The following is a 22,010-nucleotide window of genomic DNA, read 5'->3' on the forward strand; positions in this document are numbered from 1 at the left end:
TATAACTTGGGAGTCAGTTCTTGAGTTGGGGTCCGATGGCCTCGTCCTCATGGCCAACTCATAGTCTCATCGTCCCCCTTCCCTTGAAAAGACTATTTGCCCACCACGTAAAGGTGCTGTAGAAAGTATAAACCCCCCTTGGACTTCCACCACTTTCTGTTATATTACAACCTAATATTTTAACAGATTTGAAAAGGGCTTTTTTATATATATGTATAAAGTAACAAAGCATACTTCACCTTCTGATTGAGCATAACATTTATTATGAAAGAAAATCGTATGAAAAACAAAACGGCAAATTCCACCTTGACTGAGTATTCACCCCCCCGGAGTGAATTAGCATGTAATATTTAGTCGCTCCTCCTCTTGCAGCAATGACAGCCTCTTGTGCTATGTTCTTACCAGCTTTTCACATCTTGAGTGTTTAAGGGTTGCCCACTCTTTCTTCACAAAATTCCTGTAACTGCTGTATGTTTGAGAGCGGCGGTGTACAGCGATCAAGGATCTGCCTATATTTTGCTCTATCTATTCTGACAAACCTACCAGTCCCTGCAGATGAAAAGCAACCGCACAGCATTATGATGAAAACCTTATGTGAGTGATGAGCAGAGCTGCTCTTTCACCAGGCAGAGCTCTCGGCATTGAGGGCAAATAACTGTTTTTGTGTAAATATTCAAGACAGGACTTCGTACGAGTCTGTTTTAAATATGGCTCGCCACTCTACATAAGTTTTCTTAATGGCACCAAATATTGACTTACATGTGGTAGGTGAGCTGTAAAATTTACTTTTTCTCCTTAGATTCACAAATGAGCATCCCTGGAAATGGCAGAGTTTAAACATTCCCTCACAGCACACAGTGGGGATCTGTTGGTCCGGCCCTGGCTTGTTCATGCTTGGTCAGGAGAGGAGTAGAAGTTGGCGGCCAGCTTCCTCATCCTGTTGTTGACCCAAGAGCAACCCAATATACTGACACTTCTATGGCAAAGTGATGGAGATTAAGGCAACAGTTTTCGGGAGTCGGAATAATTGCATTAAAAGTTGTTCCTGTCACAAACACACACAAAGAAACAACAATTGGGTTGTCCTCCCAAGTTGCCATGTTTCTCATATCTGCCTTCCTTACTTTCTATGTAGTTGAGTTGTTTGTGTTTTAGCACACCCATTTTATTTTATTATTTTATTATTAGTTTTTATTTGCTTTGTGCAAACTAAGCTCCAGTACAATAATGAGGACTCAGTCACACCCCGGCCATAACTGCACAGCTGCAGGTGCAGATATCACCCTCACCCTTACAAGAGCCTTTACTTCACCAATGTCCTTTTAAATCCATCTCTATACTTCATAACTAACATTCCAGGCAGTCCCTTCTGTTCTTCTAATATACAAATTATTGCCGTTTTAATAAATTGTGATATATGACAACCTATAAATACTTCCAAAATATATGTCTAATATATGTGATTTACAGAAAAGTGCTTGGCCACCCAAATATTTCTTGGCCACATTAGTAGTCCTTGTTAATTTGTGTCCTATCTCAGGTCTCAATTGAATGTGAATTTGTTTTATTACCAAAAATATATATAATCGTATACAATCGTATAATCATGCAATATTTCCCTGACTGCCTGCGCTTGCTGTTCATCCCACGATTCAGTACAGCGGCGCCCCTGACACGTGAGAGCGTGGCTGCTGTGATCGGGGTAGTTTAGGTAAATTCTAGTTCCTCAATGGAATATCTAGTCTCTCGTTGGAAACATTTTCTGACTGAAATAGAGGATGGGCTTCCTGTCCAATTCTCCTCCCTGTAAGAGAACAGCCCCCAAACCTACCCCAGAAGCACCAGTCTGTAAAATGAAAGGCAGATCAAAATCTGGGCGTTGTAAAACTGACACTATACATATGCAGTCTTTCAAGTACTGAAAAGCTTCCTCACAGGTCTCAGTCCGTTTGATCTTGTTGCTATTGTCCTTTCTCGTGAGGTCTGTGAGAACTGCTGCCGTTACCGAAAAGTCTAAACCATCCCATTAGTCCCAAAAATGACTAATGTCGTGGGCCTAGGCTTGGATCCCACTGCTGCCACCATTTGTGAGGTCCCAGGAGATGAAAACAGGATTTGCTCGAAAAAATCCTGGGCTGTTCACTCAGGTAATTCACTAAGCGGCTATGAAGTATGTAAAAAGATAACAGACAGCAGAGTTCAGATGCAAACAAAATGTCTTTACTGCAGTTGCTCAAGTTCTCAGTTCAAGAAAACATTCTTGACAAAAAAAGTCATTCCACAATTCATGGCAATGAAATACAAAAATTACAAAAATGTGCAAAACAAAAATAATCAAACAAACAACAAAACAAGCAATCACTAGAGAGGAGAACTGAATAACAGTAAAAACTCTATCAAGTCCTATTAAGAGGCTGCACAAATTGTCAGCACTCCTTCGTCAAGTTCAAAGGCAGCCTGTGTGCAGAGCTTTTATCCTCTGTCCACGGAAATGGACTGTTCCATCCCCCCTATGGCATGAAAAGAAAAACATTCAAACTGCAGAGCACCATTTAACAGACAGTTACACTCAAGCAATTACAGTAAAAAACATTAATTAATGCAAATATAATATGGTGTTCAACCTAGATACAGTTTACCTTTAAAACATTTCCTGGAATAAGTTATTCCCCCCTTGCAATGTGCCTGCATGCCTGTCACAACAGGAAACTGCGCGAAGCACGTGTCTATATTGGAGTAATAACTCCTCCCCAAGGAAGACACCCATGTAGTTCCAATCAAACTCAGAACTACAATGTGCACAATGTTTGTATACAATAAGGAAGGAAGTGGAGACTTTTACATCCTGCCATCCTATATGGTGACCAAAACAAGAATAACAAGCCTTAATTGGAAAGTTAATGCAAGTCAGGTACTGATCTCCTTATTGAAAAATACATTTGGATTAAATTAACCACCTACTTTATTGCTACATTACATATTCAATTCAACACAATACTTCAGACTGCCCTTAAAAATTATAAGGGTGATTCTCCCAAAACATGTACCACTAGTGTTACACAAGAGTAAACAATGTATCATGTCAGTATCTGTTATATTCTTTATATATTTCATATATTTTTAATTTTTTTTTTCCAGCCCCCCCTAGGGTCTTGATTGGAACACCAAACAGTTGTACAAAAAGTATATAAACACATATTACCTTTTGTTCTTTGTTGTCTGACATGTTCATTTTAACATATCAGCAATGTCTGCCTGCATCTGTGGGTGTTTGAGTCTGAATGGGTGGATGTGACATTTTTAAAAAGGTGCTGCGGACATGTTTGGGTGAGTGTTTCATTCTGTGGCACACACCACCCAACATTATATATTAAATCCATCCAACACAATACCTCAGACTGCCTTTACAAATCAGTAAATCTTAGTGTGGTCAAGTTAGTCATTGTATATCTGTGAACAACACTTAAATATTGTATTATTGTAACTTATAGCTCAGGAGTCCGTGCTGTGAAATCTCAGAAAAATACTTTTTTGTTTTGGGGGTTTTAGAAAAAAAAAAAAATAAGGTAGAATTGGCAAATATAGTGCTTTTAAGACTAGTTCACAAAATGAGACTTTCTTCTGAATACATCTTCAATATTGTAAACATCTTTGTTATATATTTTAATGCATTCTCTTATGTTATTGTTCTGATTGCTGGTGACTGAGATCTTGGGTCAGTTTCTCCTCTTGCTGGTGACCTTGAGGCCCTGGCAACCCCCCGCAGATCAGTTTATCTGTCGCTCATCGTGACCAAATCAGTTCTATGGATGCCAGGGAAGGGCAGAGGTGACATGCATGTGGCAGGTGAGCTGTAAAACAATGTCTTCTCCTTAGATTCCCAAATGGGCATCCCTGGAACTGGCCAAGAGGTTTAATATTCCCTCAGAGTTGGGACTCGTCAGAGGGAGGACCAGCCCTCGTTGTTCCTGCTTGGATGGGAGAGGAGTAGAAGTTGGCAGCCAGCTTCCTCATCCTCTTGTTGACCCTGACTTCTGCAGCTCCTGTGGTTTGTGTAATCTTGCCTGAGTGGAGGCTGCGGGATTGTATTGGGCTGGAGTCCTCCTGCATGGGATGGCTTTTATCCTGAGGAGCAGGTGACAATAGCTGAGGATGTTTGGGGTGGAAATGCCTGTAGTAGAGGACTTTCATCAGGAGGCCTGCTACGTATAATATGGGCATCACTATCACCAGGGGCAAGGAATAGGATTGTGTCAGCATTGGGTCCCTGCATCTCAACCACACGCTCATCAGGATGGCACTATCCAGCAGTATAAAGAAATGGTAGAGGAAGCTCTTGACCCGTGTCCGACCCTCGGCCACATTGAACCAGCTGAAGTACCAGATGATTGCCACTGTGCCACGGTAGAGCCATTCTCCCAGGGCATTGTCCATGAAATCTGTCTTCTGGAGCAAGATGCAGATGAACAGGGCCACCCACAGCACCAGGAAGTGTGGAGCGATGAACAAGGGCTGGACGGAGGCGAAGAGGGCCAGAGCGGTCAAGCGTGGGGTAATCAGCAGCAGGTTCCACAGGAAGTAGATGGCCGAGGAGAGCCAGTCCAGTTTGGCCTTTTTGGGCAGAAAGGAGCGCATGGCATGGTGGTATGCCACAACACTGCAGCTGATGGCAAAGCAAGAGCCTGCTATCTTGGCAACTGGAAAGGGAAGAGAACAATTCAATTCTGACTAATAATCCAAGCTGCCTAATCCACATTTTACTTTGCTTGTGGGATGCTGTAACTTAGATCATCTAATTATATAGAGAGAGATAGTAAGAGAGACAGACGCATAGAGCTGAAGCTGTACTCGCCTGTAATGAGTTCCAGTTCGCTTTCCTGCATGAAGATGTAGAACATGAGGATCAGCTGGGGGGTGCTCTCAGAGAAAGTCTCAAACAGCCGCAGCATGTTGAGGTCATGAGTCAGATACACAGCCAATCCCTCCAGTTGGCTCTCTTTCTTCCGAAACTGCCGCACAGCTGTTTCTAGGACCCCCGCATACCTGGGAACAGAAGCGCAGATGATGCAGGTGAACCCAGCGTGTTGACCACACTGACACCAAGTACAACTGAAGGCCAGTCAGAAAATCTTGTTTTGTAGCTGTGGATGTTTAAAGGTGTAGTTGAAAGTATCCACAGCTCCAATCCAGCAATTTAGTTTAATAGATATTGTAAACTTATTTATTATACTGTAGTGTGCCAGTGGGGTACTAGTGCACACTACTGTTTGTGGTGTTATAGGGCCACTGTATACAACATGAGCACTAGGGCACCTTGCGTGTAATTGCGGGAGGGTCACTGTTAAATTAAGTTCCTATCATGTGCTATTGAATATATTTCTTTGGTTTATGTGCTTTATCACATAGTTAGGAGTGTTTCTGTCAACCAACATGTGGTAATAAACCTCCCTTAAGGAACACTTAAGTGTGTGTAGAATTCTGTTAAAGCCTGAATGACTTCATTGGTGTTAGAGTGGGATCAATGGAGACCCACGCCAGCAGTGTGATTTGAGGCCATTGGGGTGCCAGCGGGACTCAGGGAGGCGAGGAGTTGACTGCAGAGGGGGTGACCATGGCCAAGGCCCGAAGGCTACACTACTAATGGGCAGCCTTTTTGAGAGGGTCTCATGGTGGCCGAAAGGGAGTGGTGTATATGGCAGGGTGAAAGACTCCCGCCCCTGGTGCTCAGGGGAGAACAGCCTGTGGTGTGGGAGCAGAAACAGGACAGACATGGGAAAGTGGTCGGTGCCCTGCTGAGACAGGAGGGGAGATAATGGTAAGTGGGTTGGGGGGAGGCCAACATGTAGGTGAGGGCGAGTGAGTGTGTGAGTGAGTGAGCAGATCAGTTTTCATAGTTTTCCGTGAGTGCGTGTGTGTAGCTGACCGGCTGGTGGTGTACCATTCACCACTGGATTTGCACTGCCACCAGTAGGACTCCAGTTCATTGTTTTTATAATTTTAATTAACTTTTATTTTACACTTGGGATGAGTGTCTTTAGAGAAGGGGGCAGTGTAGCATGTCAGTACAGTACCATCCCTGAACTAGTGCTACATGTTGTGTTATAAGGCAAGCCGTACATGATTAGTCTTGTTGGGGACTAATTCCTCTTGCATATTGTGTAGAAATATGCTGTTCAACAGGAGCGCTAGGACACCGTGTGTGAAATTGTGGGAGGGCCCCTCCTAAATTAAGTCCCTCTCATACATTATTGTGTATATTTGGGGGATAGGTGACTAAAGGAAAGGGGGGATTGGACCTGCTCAGTAGTCACACATACTATGGGGTTAATAAGGGTAGTCGCTTCTAGCTCAGTAATAGCACCCTGTATGAGAGTGGACCTGCCTCCCTGTCATGAGTGTTCTGGTAATCTTACACGTGGCAATAAGCCTCCCTTGAGAAATGCTTGAGTGTGTTGGATTCTGTTAAAACCAGAATTAGTACAGTACTTATGCTTGGCAGTCAAGGATTTACACATCTTCTATCTATCAATACAGACCGACTACTCTTCTTAGAAAATCCCTCAACTCAGGAAAGGGAAACCAGATCCACCCGTGTTGGTTTTCTTATCTAGGCTGCACTGGTGGACTCTGATCACTCAAACAACCAGCTCCATCACCGTTTCCTGTAAGTAACAGTTTCAGTCTCTTCATTGCCCTGTTCAAGATTAAACTAGGTGTGTGTCCGTATATGTGTATATTTATATATCTTTTAAGTAGAATAGTGAGGAAAGTTTCTTTGGAAGATCAGTTTTTCCACAGAAGTATTGTACGAACATAATGTAGACAGTAAGTGAATATAACGTTTAAATCCATTTAAGGTTTTGGCAAAGACTCTGTTTCACAGTTTTTAAGTAGTATGTCTGTTCATGGAATTATTTAAGAACCCTTTAAATTACTATAACTCTCTTTACAGCTTGACAGTGTTATTGTGTCCTGAACTTTAAACGCCAAGGATGTTTTTAGCTTTTCCCCACCGACACGTTGTCAACCTTTACAGCCACCCAGCCTCCGTACAGAATTTATATTTGTATTGTTCACTCAATAAACAGTAAATATTATACTATAATATAGTATGGAGGGTAACAAAGGAACAGTAAATAAGACAAACCTTAAGAACACACCCAGCTGTAACACATGCACCCCTGTGAGCAACCCTTTGTGTTGAATGAAGGTTTCCACTTTGGTGTTTGTTGGCTGGGGGTCATAGCTGTACCACAGCCAGCTGAATATCTGAACTAAGACAGATGATCCCACCAACAGGAAGATCAGCACCCACATGCAGATGTAGTCTCCGTCATGATACAAATTCACCACCGCCCACACATCCAGAACCAAGTCAATCGTGAAGAAAATCACTCCAACAAGTGTCATGAAAAAATCCCTCCTTAAAAATACAAAAGGGTTTCCTTCTTCCATGGTCTCAGTAGCTGGAGATTCTCAGTTCCCTGTGGCTTCTGCTGTAAAGGGAGTGTGATGACTGTTATAAACAGCCTGCTCTTATACCTGCCAGTGATTATGAAAGTGAAAATAAAAGTCAACCACAACGAGTGGGCGTTGTTCTCTTGAATAGATTGTTTATTTCCCTGTCAGCTGGTTCACAATTCAAATTTCTTATTGTCTGGTTTGTTTACTGAGGTATAATTGCTGTAGGTAATCTTTTAATTTTAAATTATCTTTTGTATTTTAATAATAATAATAATAATAATAATAATAATAATAATAATAATAATAATAATAATGGTAACACATTACAATATGTCTATTATCTATTAATATGTCAGTTAACATGAACAAGTCAGTAACTAATGTATCAACAAGACATGAAAAGTATTTGTTAATGTTCACAAATTAATTAATTACTGCATGAATTAATGTTTTGGTTTGTCAATCTTTGTGTCTGAATATTTGGATGCAGTAACTAATGTGAAATTCCTCATGTTTAAGCTTGACTCATTTCATGGGCATTTGTTAATGTTATGACTTATTTTCCATGGCAAATTTTATGATCTTATAACATTAAATACCTTAGTCAACTTAAAGAAAAAGATTATTGATATATTTACAAAACATGAATAGTGCTTACTGTTAAGGTCAAGGTCTGGTTTACCTCATATGGAGGGGAGTTTAGTTACATTTGGCAACTATAGATGCTTTTGTACATACACACAAATAAACACACAAAATAAGACACGAACAATGGTTACATACATATTAACCCCTCAGGCATCAATATGAATGCCTTTACTATTCATGATTTTATTATTATTATTATTATTATTATTATTATTATTATTATTATTATTTTTATTTCTTGGCAGACGCCCTTATCCAGGGCGACTTACAACATAAGTGCAAACAAAGTGCAAGAATACAGTTAAGTACAAGGTATCAATCATTACAAATTCAAATTTACATTAAACATAGCAATTCAAGATATAATACATTTTACAACTTCCAATTTATACAGTTAAGTACAGTAAGTGCAGACATACATCCTGGAAAGTAAAGCTAAGTGCTGTCAAGATGTAGGGTCACAGTCAAGGGTTATGGGAAAGGGAGCAAGGAGGAAAACAATCGATAACACAAGAAGCATGATAAAACTCTGTGAAGTGCTATCTAACGGGGATTGAAAGGACTAATATTACAAGTAGAGTCCGACAAAAAAGATGAGTCTTGAGTAAGCACCGGAAGGAGGTCAGGGACTCTGCTGTTTTGACTTCGGTGGGCAGGTCGTTCCACCATTTAGGGGCCAGGGATGAGAAGGAGCAGCTCTGAGGAAGGAGAGTGGAGAGGAGATAGAGTTAATCTTCTGGCACCGGAAGAGCGCAGTGGTCTGGTGGGGATGTATGGAGAGACGAGTGACTGAAGGTAGCTTGGTGCAGTGTGGTCGAGACAGCGGTAGGTGAGGGTCAGTGTCTTGAACTGAATGTGTGCCGCTATCGGGAGCCAGTGGAGGGAGCGGAGCAGTGGAGTAGTGTGTGTGAATCGTGGCAGAGAGACACCAGACGAGCCGCAGAGTTCTGGATGAGCTGGAGCGGGTGGGTAGTGGATGCAAGCAGGCCGGCCAGGAGGGAGTTGCAGTAGTCCAGGCGGGAGAGGACCAGGGACTGGACGAGCAGCTGAGTCGAGTAGTCGGTGAGGAAGGGACGGATCTGGCGTATGTTGCTCAGGAAGAATCTACAGGTGTGTGTCAGCGTGGTGATGTGCTGGGTGTAGGAGAGTGCAGGATCGAGGGTGACTCCTAGATTTTTAGCAGAAGAAGAAGGAGAGAGTGTGGTGAAATCAGCAGAATGTGAGGAAGAGTGGGGGAAAAACAGGAGATACGATTTGGAGAGGTTAAGCTTGAGGTGGTGCGAGTGCATCCAGGCGGAGATAGCAGACAAACAGGAAGAGATGCGAGAGGGGATGAGACAGTCAGAAGAGGGAAAAGACAGGAAGATCTGGACATCATCAGCATAGAAGTGGTAGGAGAAACCATGGGATGCAATGAGGGGGCCCAGGGAGCGAGTGTAGAGAGAGAACAGGAGCGGGCCCAGGACGGAGCCTTGGGGAACGCCTGTGAGGAGAGGTTGGGGGGTGGATGAGGAGCCTTGCCATGTCACTTGGTAGGTCCGGTGGCTGAGGTAGGAGGAGAACCAAGTGAGAGCAGTCCCAGAGATCCCAAGGTCAGCGAGGCAGGAGAGGAGGATGGAGTGATCGACGGTGTCAAATGCTGCGGAGAGGTCAAGGAGAATGAGGACTAAGGAGAGGGAGGCCACCCGAGCACAGCTGAGGGAGTCAGTGACTGCCAGGAGAGCCGTCTCGGTGGAGTGAGCTGTGTGGAAGCTGGATTGCAGAGGATCAAGGAGTGAGTGATGGGACAGAAAGTCAGAGAGCTGATGGTGGACCATCTTGGCTGAGGTGAGTAAGAAGGAGAAAGTGGACAGTAGAGAGCGGTAGACTTCGAGGGCAGTTGGGAGTTTGGTCCTTTTCCACTTCTGTTCGGCGGCACGCAGACTGGATTGGGTTGAGCGGAGAACAGCAGAGAGCCAAGGCTGAGGAGGGGAGGGACTAGCAGGACGAGACGTGAGAGGACAGAGAGAGTCAAGGGAGGAGGTGAGGGAGGAGAACAAAGAGGAGGTAGCACAGTTGACAGATAGATGGGAAAAACAGTCAATGGAAGGTAAGAGAGTGAGGGCAGTAGAAGCAAGGGTGGAGGGGGGAGGGAGGGGAGGGAAAGGGAGAAAGAGATGAAGTGGTGGTCTGAGATGTCCATGGGTGTCACGGAGAGTGTTGAAGGGGAGCAGTCTCAAGAGAAGATGAGGTCTAGCTGGCTGCCTGCCCTGTGAGTGGGGGCAGATGTCGGGGAGAGAGAGAAATTAAAGCAGTGAAGGAGAGGAAGAAATCTGGCATAGTGGGAAGGATTGGAGATGTGGATGTTGAAGTCTCCCAGGAGGATGGTAGGTGAGGACAGCGAGGGGAGGGAGGAGAGAAGAAAGTTGAGTTCATCCAGGAAGGCGAGTGAACCGGGGGGACGGTAGAGAACTATTTGACCGTAGCTGAGGTTATTAACATCTTATTAGGGCATGCGAACTAGCTAAAATGTGTATTACGAATAGACCTGTAGAAGGGTAATTATTTGACCATTAACTAGTTACAAAGGTCAGTTATAAATGATTGTTTGTATGGAAAGGAAACCTGTGAGAAAATTCCGAATTGAGAAACAGATTTCAGTTGTGGAGATGAACACTTCCAGTTCACAAATAAGGCAATTCCTTATTACTGATGTGTCTCAGAGATTTTGATCAGGTTACAATAGTGCTTATAATAGTAGGTTGGATGTTAGTGTTTCTTTAGCCATCTAAGTCACCTTGGATTAAGGCGCTTGTTTAATAATAATAATAAACTGCTCAAAACAATTTAAGGGAACACTTAAATCACACATCGGACCTCGATGAAGGAAATATATTAAAGATCAAAATCTTTACTGTACATTGTGTAATTCGTTGAGAACAAAATGATGTAACTGGTCAATGGAAACCAAAATCACCAACTGATTGAGGGCTGGATTCAAACTCACACCGAAAATCAAAGTAAACAATTGAAATCACAGGCTGTTCCAACTTGCGTCACGGCAACTCATAATGTGACTCAGTGGTGTGTATGGTCCCCACGTGCCTGTATGCACTGCCAACAACGTCTGGGCATGCTCCTGACAAGACGGTAGATGGTGTCCTGGGGGATCTTCTCCCAGACCTGGATCAGGGCATCAGTGAGCTCCTGGACAGTCTGTAGCGGTACTTGGCGGCACTGATACATAACGTCCCAAAGGTTCTCAATTGGATTCAGGTCTGGGGAACATGGGGGCCAGTCAATGGTATCAGTGCCTTCATCATCCAGGAACTGCCTACACACTCTGGCCACATGAGGCTGGGCACTGTCCTGCACCAGGAGGAACCCAGGGCCTACTGCACCAGCGTAAGGTCTGACGATGGGTCTGAGGATTTCATCCTGGTACCCAACAGCAGTCAGGGTACAGTTGGCTAGCACGTGGAGGTCTGTGCAACCCTCCAAGGATATGCCTCCCCAGACCATCACTTACCCACCGCCAAACCGGTCATGCTGGATGATGTTGCAGGCAGCATAACGTTCACCACGGCATCTCCAGACTCTTTCATGTCTGTCACATGTGCTCAGTGTGAATCTGCTCTCATCTGTGAAGAGAACGGGGCGCCAATGGCGGATGTGCCAATTCTGGAGTTCTCTGGCGAATGTCAATCGAGGTGCACAGTGCTGGGCTGTGAGCACAGGTCCCACGAGAGGACGTCGAGCTATCATGCCACCCTCATGGAGTCTGTTTCTGACAGTTTGGTCAGAAACATGCACACCAGTAGCCTGCTGGAGGTCATTTTGTAGGGCTCTGGCAGTGCTCTTCCTGTTCCTCCTCGCACAAAGGAGCAGATACCGGTTCTGCTGCCGGGTTAATGCCCTTATATGGCCCTGTCCAGCTCTCCTCGTGTAACGGCCTGTCTCTTGGTATCTCCCCCATGCTCTTGAGACTGTACTGGGAGACACAGCAAACCTTCTTCCAGCAAACATATGGATGTGCCATCCTGGAGGAGCTGGACTACCTGTGCAACCTGAATGGGCTGCAGGTATCGCCTCATGCTACCAGTAGTGACAAGGACAGTAGCAAAATGCAAAACTAGAGAAGAATCAGTCAGGAAGGATAAAGAGAGAACAATTGTCTGTGGCCACCACCTGCAAAACCATTCCCTTTTTGGGGGTTGTCTTGCTGTTGCCTCTCCAGTGCACCTGTTGTCACTTTCATTTGCACCAAAACAGGTGACATTGATTCACTTAGGCTTCCTAACTAGACAGATTGATATCCCTGAAGTTTAATTGACTTGGTGTTATACTGTGATTATGTGTTCCCTTAATTTTTTTGAGCAGTGTAATAATAATAATAATAATAATAATAAAGTATACTGTACAGTGAAGAATGTGGTCCATTTGCACTGAGGGTGACATTTAAAGATATAGGTTCTAGGTACTTTCCTGGTCGTTTCTGGAACGCGCAGGGGGCTATAAAATAACTATAAGCTGGTTTCAGGACAAAAGAGAACCGTCTTCTCGGAAACAGGTTTATTCCTTCATCGTTTTGGAAACCGTATAGGGGGAAACCTAAGAGAACGGGTGTGGCTGAGATTTCAACTCGGGGATTTTTGGAAGAGTAAAAGTTTGTTTTTAACATTTTCCCTTTTGTTTATGAACTCTTAAGCATCTTCCTCTGGTCTGCTGCACAGCTCAGATGCTCCATTTGCATTCAGCGTCGGATGGCCCCTGCCTGTCTATAAATCTCAGGCCATGAAGTCCTGTATCCGATCACACTCTGAAAGCTGCCAGGCTCGGAGAACTCGTTTTCCACCGAGAGCCGTGTAAAGCTTTACTCCCTGGCCTGCAGACTGAAAGGTAGGGTGTCTTGTATCCTGGAAACCTCTTTCACTTCTGGTATATAAGTGTCAGGATCAAACATCCACAGTTATGTAAAATATTCCATTTATATAATTAGACCTTAAATGTAAAGCTAAAATCCCAGTCAAGGATGGTTAGAAGCCCATGAGCACAAGACATCCTACTCTACTTGCTGTTCGTTTCACACAAAGAAAGAAGCAGAAACTAAAAGGCATTGAAATAGTTGTATTTTTTCAGGTCAACACAGAGAGGCCACACAGACAGAAAAGGCCTCGGGCTGCACACCATTTGGAAATGATATTCTTTGCTCCAGAAGGCAGAGACAGATGTTGTGAGTTTCTGCAAATCTGTGCTCATCAGATTCATACATACAACATTCAAAATGAAAGCCACATACCATACATATTTGACATATTTTAACATATTTGATGTTATCTAGTGACATTTTTACTTACAAATACTTACAAAATAAAATTTTAAGAGCAAAGAATGAATGCAACCCGTTTGGTGCGATGCCGTTGAAACGAGGCCAAGGAATTTGAAATGTCTCCTGTGATGCATCTCTCATCACATTTGCATATTTAAATCCATTCTCCAAATACTAGAAGCACTACGGGAAGGAATGTGTCTTGTCTACCGAACTGTGAACTCTGGCTTGGACAAAGGTGTCGGACAAGTCAATGCCAAACACTTTATAATGTGTGGAAAAAGTTATGAAACGCTATTTCATACATATGAGCCCCTCCCCAGCTCTTTAAAAGGTTGTCTTGCCACGTGAGCTTGCAAAAGTAAGGAAACCCAATGTATTGTGATGGTCTGACAGGGGGGTATTGGCCGTTGCTCTGTAAAGAATGGGAGAATGAAAGGCACTTAAATCAATTGGTGGATATGTGGAAACACAACAGACCCAGATCCACGGCATGGGGACCAACTTCAGAACAAGAGAAGGCAATTTGCTCCCTGTGGGCCTCCAGGAGAAAATGAGGCCCAGAAAATACCTCTCATATCAGTCTTTCACCTTTTACAGCATGTGATCAGTGCTTCTATTAATACTGCACCTTAGTCTGGTCCCTTTAACGGCCCTCTCCCATGTTCAGAGTTGGCTGTAACAGAAAGCATCTCGGTCACAACGACCATGTAAACATTAGGAGCAGTTTTGGGGCAGGGCTGAGGCTTGTTTCCATATTATAAAAAGGCACTACAGTAAACAAAGGACACTTGTAACAACAGACATAAATAACAGTACATTTTGTAACATTTGTGGTTTGATATATATAAATTATATATACAACCAGTAATTACAGGAATTAAAAGAACATTAAAATACTTATTAAAATAAATATGAATGTACAGACTTCAAATGAATGAAGGCAAGCAGAAGAGTAATTTAACACACACGGTGCAATCCATCCCAAACCAGTCCGACTCCAGAACAGAGCCATGAATACAGCGCAAAATACTCTAAAATCAGGAGATCCGTCTTCAGCTCCATTTGTTTGCTGAAGGGAAGATGTTTTTTGTGTGGCTTTGATCCTAAACGTTAAATAACTCAATTAACTTATTTAAAAATAATAATATAATAACAACAACAACAGCAATGTAACCATCCACTGAAAGAAATAAAATAAAAAAAACTCAAAACCCCCCGCTCTTTGAGTGTGCAAATCATTCAGCTCAACAACGACCCGTCATAACAATCAAGACAAAGGAATCGACTGAGATGTCCTCCTGGCTGTCACAGCAGACGACTTTGTCTCTTTCTCTGGTGCTTCGATTCTCAGCGCTTTCACTGCAGACACGAAGCTGGCAGCTCAATCAGAGAAGAGATCAGGCAGCAGAAACCTTTTAAATTTAAATTATTTTTAATTTCATCGCACTGCAGTAGTGTCGTTGTTGTCTCCGAGATACGTCTCCTCCGATCTCCGTTGACCACTGTGGTTCTGATGATCGGGTGGATCCGGTTCATCTCAGGGCCGAATAGCTGCGACATCCCCCTGAGGAAGAGGGGACCCCATGCGCTCTGTGGATCTGTAAAGTGCTTTTGCATCCATAAATGGCGTTTAAGGGCCTATATAAAGTCTCGCGCACAGCAGAAGTGAACCGTCTCCTGGGACGGTCTGCGTCCACCCACACTAGCCTCGGCTGGGAACTGAGCAGGTCACACTGGCGGGGATTTATTTCAGCTCCAGGTTTTTGAGCAGGTGAGGAGACGCCCAGTGGCCACGTCCAAATTCCCTGCGCTCCTGCCGACGACCGGCTTGCTGTCATATGGCACCGTTATTTCCGTTCATGTTGGCAGCAGGAGCTTGGGGGGCGTCCCTGTAGTAGAAGTTACTGGCGAGAGAGACCATCCTCTTGTTCCTCATCTGGGAGGGGGCTGTCCCAAAGGAGAGGGACTTGAAGAGGATGTCGTTGTCAGGCACATCCTCGCCCGCCTCCTCAGGGCGCTGCCACTGCTTGGGGTGGAAACAGCAGTAGTAGAGGACCTTGAGCAGGAGGCCCAGCAGGTAGGAGGAGGGCAGCACTATGAGCAGAGGCAGAGCGTAGGACTGGGTCAGCGCCGGGTCCCTGTAGAACCACCACGTCACCACCAGTATGGCGCTGTCCACCACCATGATGGTGTGGTAGATGATGCTCCTGCCCCGCGTCCGGCCCTCGGCCACGTTGAACCAGCTGAAGTACCAGATGAGGGCCACGGTGGCACGGTACAGCCCCTCCCCGGCCACGCTGTCCATGAAGTCGGTGTTCTGCCGCCAGACCCAGAAGAACATCGCTGCCCACAGCAGCAGGAAGTGCAGGGTGATGAACGGGGGCAGGACGGAGGTGAAGAGGGCCACGGCGCCCACGCGCGGCGCGATCAGCAGCAGGTTCCACAGGAAGTAGACCACCGAGGAGCCGTAGCCCAGCTTGGCCTTCTCAGGCAGGAAGGAGCGCAGCGATCGGTGGTACTCTAGCACCATCCAGGCGATGGACATCGTGGAGGCTGCCACGCTGACCCCTGCAGCAGGACAGAGAGGGAAGACGTCACTGACAAACCGAGGAACATGTCAGACAGCACAACCGCACTCGGGCGTAGTGTCGGCTGCTCCTGACCACAACCACCACACTCTGTGGAAGACGGGGCCAGAGAGAGGTGAACAAATGAACGCTCGCAAATAATCGAAATCATGTGTACAGTGGGCTTTCCCAGAAGAAGGACTGGACTCCCACATTGGAAAGCAAAATAAAAAGATAAAGCCTAGTTTATACTCACTAGAAGAACAGCTATGATGCCCAAATTAAACAATGGCCCAGAAAAAGAAAAAAGTATGCATCCTACATATTTTATTGTTGATGTACAGTGATGGAAAAAAGTATTTGATCCCCTGCTGATTTTGTACATTTGCCCACTGACAAAGAAATGATCAGTCTATAATTTTAATGGTAGGTGTATTTTAACAGTGAGAGACAGAATAACAACAAAAAAATCCAGAAAAACGCATTTCAAAAAGGTTATAAATTGATTTGCATGTTAATGAGGGAAATAAGTATTTGACCCCTTTGACTTAGTACTTGGTGGCAAAACCCTTGTTGGCAATCACAGAGGTCAGACGTTTCTTGTAGTTGGCCACCAGGTTTGCACACATCTCAGGAGGGATTTTGTCCCACTCCTCTTTGCAGATCCTCTCCAAGTCATTAAGGTTTCGAGGCTGACGTTTGGCAACTCGAACCTTCAGCTCCCTCCACAGATTTTCTATGGGATTAAGGTCTGGAGACTGGCTAGGCCACTCCAGGACCTTAATGCGCTTCTTCTTGAGCCACTCCTTTGTTGCCTTGGCTGTGTGTTTTGGGTCATTGTCATGCTGGAATACCCATCCACGACCCATTTTCAATGCCCTGGCATTAACATGCAAATCAATTTATAACTTTTTTTGTTGTTATTCTGTCTCTCACTGTTAAAATACACCTACCATTAAAATTATAGACTGATCATTTATTTGTCAGTGGGCAAACGTACAAAATCAGCAGGGGATCAAATACTTTTTTCCCCTCACTGTAACAATGACAAAGACTTCCTCTCGCCTTCGGGGAAATCCATGATGATGCCGTGACTGCTAGCGTTTCGTGCTGCTTGCGTGACACTCGCCCTGCTCACTAGGTTTCGGTCTTTGATTTAGCAGATGCATCAATGCTAGCAAGTCAAAGCAAATGACTTTACCCCTGTATATTATAAAGAACTGTACAACAATCTCTCATGGCTGTATTACAGTAATATTTTGGACTAGTGCTACTTTAAATAACATTCAAACAGTTAAATAAATCAACAGTGCTAGTAAGCAATTCCAATTGGTTTGGCCAGTGTTAAATATGTGTAATCAATTATAATTGCATACAACCGACTGCTGGAAATAAGCGAGACTGAGTTTCACATCACCAAGTGAGTGTGTGATTCTGCGCTGCCAGACATGCTGCATTTCACACTTATTGTTTTTTACATGCACTGTTTTTCTCATCATGTTCTTCAGCTGTTGACTGCTTTCTTAATGGCACAGAACCAGTTTAAGAGCTCTGACACTTCGCTGCGATACTCAGGATCTAAAAGCGAAAACAGAGTTCCTATTTTTTATTTTTCGTTTTGTGTGTTTTTCTGTGTCCTTGCCCTTGGCCTGACCGTTGTGGGATAACACCCTGCCCTCTAGACTTCCCGGTTGCTAAGGAAGGATGGAAGATTGAAACAAAATGTTGTAACCAAGCATTGCGGTGCCGAAACTGAAGGTGGAGGAAGTTCAGTTCATACGCAGAGTCGTCTGCACAATATTCACGTTTATGTTAGAATCGAGGTGTCGAGATTAAATCTGAACGCTGTTAAAAAGACTCCAGTGGCATATTGCTCATCATAACCATTATTTAAACTATAGGTGCAAACAGATATAACAGTGAATAAACTATAGGTGCATTCTGGTACCAAGTTGATTAACTGGGAAGACATTCTCTCCTAAAGATGGTCTGTCTGTAATGCACTAAGACCTGTTTGCATTTTGCATTAAATATCCTCAGTACAGATTTACTCAAACCACAGTAGCGGAGATGCTGAAATACAGCTGCTAGGAAGCAACAGACCTATAACAGGCCTATATTGTCCTTTTGGCCCGGCACCATTTCTGTGGTTCAATGACTTTGGCTCAGTGTTCCCTCAGTTACCTGTAAGCGCAGGGTAAAGGTCTACTGAGCAGGATATGATTGAAAAACTAAAGACCAGTTCAAACATGTGACACTTTCGCCTGCCTCATCCTTAAAAGGGCAGCTCTGGAAAGTGATATAGGAGTCAAACACCACATCATAATCCAGTTACAGAGAAACAGAGAGGTCACTGCGTTCTTGTTTTGTTCTTTCCCCAAGAACTGACCAGTGGGCCGTACTCACACTGCACCACCCGGGCCTCGTTGTCATGCATGATGATGTACAGCATGAGTATGAGTTGGGGGGTGCTCTCGAAGAAGGTCTCGAACAACCTGAGCATGCTAATGTCGTGGGTCAGGTACACGGCGTAGTCCGAGCCCCGCTTGCCCTTCCACCACACCAGGAAGCCCTGCTCGATGGCGGTGATGTACCTGCGTAGACAGAGTGCCGTACGGGCATTAGCGCACCGCTCACAAACCAGCAAGACCGCAAGATGAATACTCCCAGGCCCTCAAAGCCCCTTGCAGACTTAAAATCAAAAACAAAAATGTTTTATCGTCCCTTGTAATGTTAAAAAAAACACACACAGACACACACAAACTCACTAGCATTATAATTAATAACTTATTTCTTAGCTAGACCTTAACATGAGGACAAAGTGCATCTCTTTATGAGTAGCCACAGGCAAAAGTACCCTGCTAGTCCCGTCTTCTGTGATACTGAGCGCTGTTTCAACTGCGAGACAGGAAACGACAGGCTCGAATACTCAGAACGCTTCAGTACTGGAGGGGAAATCAGGCCGAGTCTGCGATGAATGTCAGTATGAATAGTTGTGTATTGTGTGCGAGGGATGCTGGTGCAGGTTTTACCAGTACTCAACGTGCTACTACATAGTTCCTACTGGGGAATGAAAGGAACTGGCCTGAGTGCGGTGTATGACTGGCGACATTTAACATTTGAAGTTGGGAAAACATTTTCAATTGACAGCAGACCCCATTTAGACAATTCTGAGTTTATAGCTGCATGCCTAACCTCCATTATTATTATTTATTTATTTTTATTCCATATTTTGTTATTTTCAATGAATGTTAAATATGAGGAGCATGCGATAATGTAAAACACGTCCATCTACACACACTGACATACATAGACAGTGTAATATAGGTCAATGATAATCGGTCTTTCTGTTGAGCAGTCTGTAAAATGTCAGTTTTGCTAGGGGCTGGGGCTTTCTCCTTTTTAGTCATTGAAGCCCCACAGCAAACAGTGAAATGCACTCAAATACAATTATAATATGAAGCCTATTAAACTGTGGCTCTTGGATCACTCTGCTGCCAGGGCTGCAATTATAAGGTGTGTGGGAAAATTCCAATTTTTCCATTGACAAGAAATCCCCGCGCTGACTCAGTCACTACCTGTCTCACAGTTTGGACATCCCACTCTCATGAGTTTCATGTTTCATGAGACTCTTGAGTAGGTGCACTGCTGCGCCACCTGCCATTGGAGACTCACTCCTCACTTCTGCAGGCCTCTCCGACATGTACAGTATAAAACAAATGTGCTCTGCCCACAATGAAAACGCACGACAATGGGACACCTCGTTTGTTTCCATCGAGAGAAGCACTGCGAGATGAACCACCCCAGGCTGAGGTAGTGAAAAGCAGGGTGGCGTCCCGCAGGGTCCAGATGTACTGTAGGACTGTGATCGGGGGGCTTGGTTAGGATTGGGTCTTCTGGCGATCTTCCACCCAAAAGTCCACTCAATGGCACTGGGGCCCAGTTTCTGTTCTAAGCAGGTGATCATATTGAGAAATGCCTTTCAAAGCAGCAGGATTGTGTCTGCCCCATTACAATTATTTACTTTCAAGGAAAACTTTTTTTTGTAGACACAATCATGTGTTATTGTTTTGTTAGTTTTGTCACTTGATTCGCTTTGGTTTTTTTCTAGGCGAGAACAAGACAATTTACTTTTACTTTAATAAAATATAAACAGTTCATAAAAGAACAGCTGATAAACGAGTATTGGTGTAGTGCTGGAGTGGGGGACAGCACATTGTTATTGGCTTGGCCTTTTATATGCAAATGTCATGTATAAGAAAACGTTATGCAAAAAAAAAAAAAAAAATGCAGAATGAATTGTGAGCAACAACTTAAATGTGTCAGTATCAGAAGTTATATTTTGCAACCATGATATAATAATTGTAACAACCTAACTCAATGTAGCTAAACACGAAAGGATACAAGTCCTTCAGGTGTAACAAAAAGTACAATTACAGACCAATCTTACTCAGAACAGCTTTAAAGGGGCACGCTGTGTTTACATGCGCATGTCTGGTTGTAATAACTGATAGGTTTAATATCACGTATGCCTGTAGTATACAATCCTGACTAATAAAAACCACACCGACCTGAGCAGGAACCCGAGCTGACAGATGTGCAGCGCCCGCAGCCCCCAGCGCCGCCCGCCCCCCAGCAGCAGGCTCTCGGTGGCCGTCTGCGCCGTCTGCGCGTCCAGCTCCCGGTCGTACTTGAACCAGAACCAGCTGAACGTCTGCATCAGGACCGAGGAGACCACGATGAAGCCCACCACCAGCCCGAACCAGCAGTAGTCCCCCTGGAGGTAGAAGTCCCTGGCCACCCACAGGTCGGCTCCCAGGTCGAACAGGAAAGTGCCGACCCCGACGACCGTGAACAAGAAGTCCAGCCACGAGTACTTGCAGGGCATGGCGCACTCCATAACAGTGCATGTGTCTGCGCTCTTCACTGGGTTATTTCTCCCAGGGCCCAGCAACCCCCCGTCCACGGCATGCAGACGAGCGAGCAAGTGAAGTAGCGCGACTGCGGGGTGTCCGTGTGCAAACTTCAGCCGTGCAACTGCGAGTCGAGCCGAGATCTGACTTTATATGCCTGGGGTGGGCATGTTTACGTGCAGGAGTGACAGGAGCTGCCCCGGCTCTTGTCTATGGCCGTTTCGTTTTGAAAGTCTAACTCTGCCCCGTTTGCAGAAGCAGGCAGCTGAGCTGTGCTGAGCGGACCGGTGATTAACTCTCCTCACTGGCTCCTCCCATAAGGCTGCGGTCGTGTAGCGCAGTGTCCGCAGCTCTGCACGGGTCTGCGCTGCTCCACCAATGGGAGGTGGGATTCTGCAAATCTGCGCATATGGCACGTCATCTGTTCAAAGTTACAGATCGGATGCAGGATCAAAGCTTGAGAGACCCGTCACTTGATGCTTAACTGCTGGGACCCTGAATGCTATACTACTGGTGTTTTTGTTTTTTTTTCTGCCGTTTTCATTTAATCACTATTTCCCCCCCCCCCCCCCCCCCCCAACCACTCTGCACACCTTAAATCTTAATAGACTAATCCGGGCCTACCCGGCACTTATTAGTACTCATAGGTTTCTTGTTTAGCTCATTGCCTCTGAACTCCTGTGCTGGCAGTAGAGATGCTTATTTCCATGTATCTGAATTTGACTCACAGCTGCTGCTTGTATTTGACTCATACACACGTATCACTGAAGGCCTGTCCCTCGACTGAACATTCTTCTTCCAGACTCAATCCAAATCTGTCTTAAAATAATGTTTTCGGCAGCTGCTCCCCAGCCCAGGGAACCATCTTTGACAGACATGCCAGGACAGACTGATCACATGAAGCCTGGCGTGGGAGAGGGCGTCCATACGCACCACGGGCTGTGTCTGCTTCATCGCGCTCCTCAGAAATCCACAGCAGGTCTCTCTCGGTGACTCACACCGCAAGGTCACAAGAGACCAGAGAAGCAAACCCCGAGTTCCCCACACACATCATAGGATCGGCAGCGTGCCACAGTGTGTGGTGTTGTGTTCAGTGTAACGAGTGGT

The 22,010-nt window shown here is 44.8% G+C and overlaps 2 protein-coding genes across 2 annotated transcripts; both read right to left on the reverse strand.

Annotated features, from left to right (window-relative positions):
* Positions 1-2,204: 2,204 nt before the first annotated feature.
* LOC136762755 (XK-related protein 8) lies at positions 2,205-7,535 on the reverse strand. The gene is made up of 3 exons (XM_066716313.1): positions 7,148-7,535; positions 4,809-5,043; positions 2,205-4,728 (listed from the first exon to the last, which is right to left on the reverse strand). The coding sequence occupies exons 1-3, from the start codon at positions 7,453-7,455 to the stop codon at positions 3,925-3,927; spliced, it is 1,347 nt and encodes a 448-aa protein (XP_066572410.1). The 5' UTR covers positions 7,456-7,535; the 3' UTR covers positions 2,205-3,924.
* Positions 7,536-13,198: 5,663 nt separating this feature from the next.
* On the reverse strand, positions 13,199-21,445 carry xkr8.3 (XK related 8, tandem duplicate 3). Its single transcript, XM_066717635.1, has 3 exons — positions 20,562-21,445; positions 18,397-18,584; positions 13,199-15,991 (listed from the first exon to the last, which is right to left on the reverse strand). The coding sequence occupies exons 1-3, from the start codon at positions 20,888-20,890 to the stop codon at positions 15,258-15,260; spliced, it is 1,251 nt and encodes a 416-aa protein (XP_066573732.1). The 5' UTR covers positions 20,891-21,445; the 3' UTR covers positions 13,199-15,257.
* Between the last annotated feature and the right edge of the window lie 565 nt (positions 21,446-22,010).

Source organism: Amia ocellicauda, chromosome 11 (genome assembly GCF_036373705.1).
Source record: "Amia ocellicauda isolate fAmiCal2 chromosome 11, fAmiCal2.hap1, whole genome shotgun sequence".
Classification (NCBI taxonomy): domain Eukaryota; kingdom Metazoa; phylum Chordata; class Actinopteri; order Amiiformes; family Amiidae; genus Amia; species Amia ocellicauda.